General features: G+C 43.5%; 1 protein-coding gene across 1 annotated transcript; it reads right to left on the bottom strand.

The window, feature by feature from the left end:
- Window positions 1-845: 845 nt before the first annotated feature.
- On the bottom strand, window positions 846-1,793 carry LOC134388803 (olfactory receptor 3A10). Its single transcript, XM_063112114.1, has one exon. It carries the CDS (start codon window positions 1,791-1,793, stop codon window positions 846-848), a length of 948 nt encoding a protein of 315 aa, XP_062968184.1.
- Window positions 1,794-6,000: the final 4,207 nt, after the last annotated feature.

Below are 6,000 nucleotides of genomic sequence, written 5' to 3'. Positions count from 1 at the left end.
AAGAAGTGATAAATGTTTAGGTGATAGATAGGCTAACTATTCTAAGTAAATCATTATACACCATGTGCATGTCTTGAAACAACAAATCGTACCCCATAAACATGTACAATGAAAGAAAATTTTTTAATTAAAAAAATAAGAACAAAACATACTACTTCTTAATGCTTCTTCTCATAAAACATGTGATGAAACGTTCTCATGTTTCTGTGGGTGGGGTTGTGAGGATCGGCTCGTGCACTGACACGTACACGTGCTGTTCCTACCGAGGAGTGAGTCAGGAAGGGAGCACTGGTTTTGGGAACAGGTGTTTGATGACACCTTTGTTTATGTTGTTCCGAAGAACATGCTGGCAGGGTGCTCTGACTGCTACCAACACCCCGCTTCTAGGGTGTAATGAACCCCAATTTAACTTTACAATCCCAGACTTATTTTTTAAAATAGAATCTTTAAAAAACTAGACCCATACTCCAATACAAATATAGTTTATCTAAAAAGGGGGGCAAACATTTTGTTTTAATTAACATTTTAAATATATTTCAATTGAAGTCAGTAAATTTTTAAAAATGCAAAGTAGTCTGTCTCCCATTTCCAGATCCACATGATAATTTTCTCCCATCTGTCTTTAATCCATTTTCTATAAGCAACTTAGATACTCTTTTACCTAAGCTTTAGCCTTTCTCCCCGATCCAAGGCCAATCATATTCCACGCTGACCACTGCTATCCACCTTCCTCCCAGCCCTTGACCCATCCCTAAAGATCTCCCTGGCCCCACAGCCAGGCCTTCAGCATAAGAAGGTCGGGGGGGTGCTAAAGGACAGAGGGGCATTCTGATGTCCCCATCTTCTCATGCTGGTGTCCTCTTCCCCGTTAGCACCCTCTTCAGGGCACCCTGCACAGCAGGGTTCCGGAGGCTGTAGATGACTGGGTTAAGCATAGGAGTGAGGATAGTATTGAGGATCCCAATCCCCTTGTCCTTGTCCGAGGCTGAGACTGAGCCTAGACGCATGTAACTGAAGAAGGCAGTTCCATAAAAGATACAGACCACAGTGAGGTGGGAGCCACATGTGGAAAAGGCCTTCTTTCTGCCCTCAGCCGAGCGGATTCGTAGGACTGCCGCTGCCACGTGGGCATAGGACACTGAGATAAGGATCATGGGGATCACCCCCATGAAGGTGGCCCCCACAAAAAGCAGCTGCCCATTGAGGTGGATGCTGGAGCAGGAGAGCTGGAAGAGAGCTGGGAGATCACAGTAAAAGTGGTTGACCACATTAGGGCCACAGAAGTCCAGCACAGACACAGCCACCGTGTGGGTCAGAGCATTGATGAAGGAGATGGTGCAGCAAATGCCCACCAGGGCACCCTGGACTTCACGGCTCATGTGGGTGCTGTAGGTGAGGGGCTGGCAGATGGCCAGGTAGCGGTCGTACGCCATGGCTGTCAAGAGGTGACAGTCCACACCACCCAGGAGGTGGAAAACGAAAAGCTGTGAAATGCAAGCGGCATAGGGAATTCTGCACTGGTGGGCCAGGAGACATGCCAGCATTGGGGGAACAGTGACACTGATGCACCCAATGTCCAGCAGAGACAGGTTCCCAAGGAAGTAGTACATGGGGGTGTGCAGTTTAGGCTCCACAAAGACAGCGATCAGGATACTGAAGTTGCCCCCAACTGTGATGATATAGGCAAAGAGAAAGATGGCAAAAAAGATGGGTTGCAGTCCTTTGTTACCTGTCAGGCCAAGAAGGATGAACTCGGTGACAGCTGTCCTGTTCCGCCAGGCACCTGGCTCCATAGGCCACTGCCGAGAGCTGTGGTGGGAAGAGAAGACTTGGACCTGCCAAAAGGGGGATAGTGACACATAGTAGGCATTTAATCTATGTCTACCGGGTGCTGGGGAAACACCTAATAACTGGAACAAATGCCACTCTAGAGCTTGACTAGGCTCTTGGCATCCCTTACTGTGCCAGGCATTGACCCTTTAGTTGCTGGTTCAGGGAGAGATCTGGGGAAGAGGCAGGGGCAGAAGGAACTGCTCTGGGTACTCAGGACAGTCGCCATTTACCAACATGCTGTAAGAGTGCTTCAGTATTTTAACTATTATTAATACCATATTAGCATCTCTGACTAGTTCAATGAATAAATGAATATAAGTGGTTCTAGAAAGCACAGTATAGGAAGAGGAGCAACACAAAGGAGAAGAGTGGAGGCCAAGACCCCACGAAATCAAAGAGAGATGACAGAGAGTAAGGAAAGAGAGAATCAAGGTCCTTGGCCTGAGCTACTGGAAAAATGGAGTCGCTATTAAGTGATGTGGGGAAGTCTGTTGATTTGTGTATGTGTGTGGTTGTGGTGGAAGATCAGGAACTTTTCCCAGGGAAAAGAGGGGAATTAAAGTCTCAGGAAATATTTAGCTAACTTCCACTCTATCACACACATGGTGGAAGTTATGATATTTCCACAGATGCCTGGACAGTTGAGGGTTAAACCCATGAAGGCAAAAGTCCTTCAGGTGTGACTGGAACAGATGGCTCTGGAAAGGTACCTTCTTCTGGACTTTTGCATATTCTGGGCCACCCTCTCTCGATGGCTGTGCCAGTGCTCTTTTCTGTCTAGAACACTCTTTCACTTCCTCACACCAAAACTCCATCCTTAAAGGCTCAGTCTCGGGTCATTGTCCCATCTCCTTAAGAAAGTCCTCCTTATGGAACAGAACTGTGGTAATTAGAGACGGGAAAGGGGGACGGAAAAGGGGGTTAGTGAGAAACTGGTTAAGAATCACAAAGAATGATTACATTTTGTAAAGATGAGAATACTAATTATCTTGATTTGATCATCATGAATTGTACACAGATATTAATATTCAACTCTGTACCCCACAAATATGTATAATCAATTATGCGTCAATAAAAGAAATAAAAAAGAAAAAGAAAGTGCTCCTTAGGCACCCCAGTCTTTAATTCATCTTTTCTTTCTCTGATGTTGTAGAAAATTAACAACCTGAATCATTCTAGTACTTGCATATAAGGAAAGGGACAGGGAACTGAACCATTAAGAGGAGTAGCTTGCCCAAAGTCACACGTAAGGCCACTCAAAATTGATAGTACAAGACAGAGTGTAGGTTATGCTAATAGGCTACCACGGGAGATTCCACAGTACTCCCGACACTTCTGTCTTGTCCTATTCTAGAAAAGCTGTTGGCTATCTGCTGGTCTCACACTCTGTTAGGTCAGTGCTGAACCTCCTGGGGAAAAAGACAAGTGCCTTCCTTTGCAGAATTGACCTCCCAGCTGGGACCACTACTGATCTGCTCCGTGGGAATCCAGCCACTGGCCCCTCAGACATTGTAAGCTCAGGTTATGTTTTCTATTACAACCCCAGGCTTCGGCAAATTTCGGCTATATAAGGAGCTGCACTCAGATCCAGAGCAGAGTAGCAATGCCTGTCTTGACCTAAACATGTGCCTTGGAGACCCCCCTCCAGAATGTGGGAGGTAGGCCAGGCATCATGGTTTCTCCATCTAATACAGCTGTCCTGGCCAGGGTGCTACGGAAGCAACAAAGTAAGGAGAAAAGGCACCCTTGCCTTCAAGGAGATCACAATGTAGTTTGGCAGGAAGATTCCCCAATGTAGAGTTCTCAGAGAGGTTGAATCTGCCTGGGTTCAGAACAACACAGGCATAACAGAGCTGTCAGAGGGAGTTGGGGGATGAGACAGTGAAACTAGGAAGACAGAGCCCTCTGGGCTCAGGAAATAGAGGACAGGAAATGTCCGAGTGTCACAAAGGAGACAGGACATGCAGGTAACATGACTTCAGATTTCATCAATATCAGCAAATTAAAAAGGGAAAATTAACACATTTCCCTAAAAAAGAAAGAAGTCTTGCTTAAAACATGGGAATTCCTACATTCACTAAAATATAAGATAGAGAAAAAATAACAGATTCCTAGCCACTCTGCATTGATAAAGTCTTAGAAAAAGACCTTCTCTGAGCATAGCTGAGGAAGAAAAAAGTCACTGCACACATACTCTGCTAGTTCTTTTCCCTCTGAAGTTAAGTGGATGTTCTTGGACGGGTGGTTGGGAGCGTCTTGTCTAGGGGCCAGGAAGGCTGGCTGTAATGAAGGAACTAGAAATCTGAAGCACACTTATTACTGTGGGTGAAAGAGCCTGAGGATTAATCTTAGCCCTTTCCTTCCTTCTGTAAAAAGCAAACAGGCAATAATCCCTTTCTCATCCATTCTTGCTCCATCATTGGAGAAGATACATTTCTTCTGTTGTGAGCTTTTCCCATAAAATCTCCCCCTGACTGCTGGGGAGACCCAGCAAAATGTAGCATTTGACGTTAGTGTAGGAGCATTTGATGTTCCCCGGAGATGGTGAAATCAGAGGACAGCCAGTGACGTGCAACATTTATCAAGCAATTCTGCTTGATATTTATCAAGTTATTTTGCCCAAGTGGCTTTTATGTATTACCTCATTCAATCCTTACAAAAATCCTATAAGATAGGTTATAATAATAATAACTAATATTTTTATTCAATCATTTTATATTGAATATTGTTATACTTTCTGTGTTTTAAGAACTTTTGTAACAAGCTGAGATGTTATCTTGAAACAACCTGAAATGCTATATATTTCAGGTTGTTATATAATTTCTTAAAACACCTCAGGTTGTTATAATAATAACTAATACTTGGTGAGGCTTTACTATGTTCTAAGCATTTTACATGTATTACCTCATTTAATTCTCAAAAAACTCTATGAAGTAGGTCCGAGTATAATCTCCATCTTACAGATAGGAAACTGAGGCACAAAGAGGTAAGTTCATTTGCCTGAAGTTATGCAGCTAGTGAGCGGTGGAACTGGGATTCAAACCCAGGCAGCCTGGTGTCAAAGTCAATGCTCTCCAATGCTTCACTCTACTCCTCTGAAAGAGAGTGACTGAGTGATTTTGATCTGCATAGCTATTAAGTGGGAGCTAAGACCTAAGCCAGGGAATCTGATCAGTGGTGGCAAGGGGACTCATCAGGAATATCCCAACACCTGCCATTCCTGGGCGGGGGCACTTTGATGATACAGGTTATTTATTCTGGCGAGAGGACAGAGGGTATTTGTGAGAAGCCCTGTCACCTTAGGAAGTGTCTTCCCAGATGGATTTCCCAGTTTAACATGAAGACAATCCCAATCTGTGTTTGAAATCATAGCAGCACAGCATAGTGATAGAGTTCAGCCTTGCTCTGAGCAGCAGCTACATCTTTCTATCCTGGTCAAATTTGTTCACTCCCCACTTCTCTGATCATGTCTCACCCTGCCTGTCCATGCAAGGTTCGGTCTACTCCAGGCCTTCAGGTCCAATTTGCTCTACACAGTAACTTCCATCCACAAAGCCATGCCAAGTCTCTCTCCCTCATTCTTTTAGTATATAAGGACAACTCAGCACAGTGGAAAGAGCTCTGGAGTTGGAGTGCAGATGCTTGTGTTATTTGTGTTATAAGCAAGTTTCTACTACTAACTAGCATTGAGACCTTGGGGAAAGGAAAAAAGAAGGAAGAAAAGACGGAAGGCAAGAAGGAAGAGAAAATAGCAGGCAAGCATTTATTTGAATATAAACTTTTTGTCAGGTATGTTACTCCACTTTACTCCATTATACGTTAGCCCATTAAATTTTACACAAATTTTCAAATATAAGTAATCATTTTGCAAATGAGAAAAGTGAACCTCAAAAATTAACTAGTTTAAGGTCACATATGTCATAGTTCGTTCTGAATGGAGAGCTTGTTCTTTTTCTGCCAACCCCTGCTGTCTCCCAAAACCCTTACCATATATATGACTATGTGTGTATGTGTATTTGTATGTATATGTATATATATATATATTTTTTCATTTCCCTTCTGTAATATGAAAGGCTGTACTACATTATCCCTAGATTAACTTAGGTGTATAAGAGTCAATCTATAAATATTGATTTCGTTGTTCTCTCTGCCAGGATCAACCTCAAT

Source organism: Cynocephalus volans, chromosome 10 (assembly GCF_027409185.1).
Source record: "Cynocephalus volans isolate mCynVol1 chromosome 10, mCynVol1.pri, whole genome shotgun sequence".
Lineage (NCBI taxonomy): Eukaryota > Metazoa > Chordata > Mammalia > Dermoptera > Cynocephalidae > Cynocephalus > Cynocephalus volans.
Note: the sequence above shows the minus strand (reverse complement) of the source record. Positions and strands in the feature narration are given on the sequence as shown.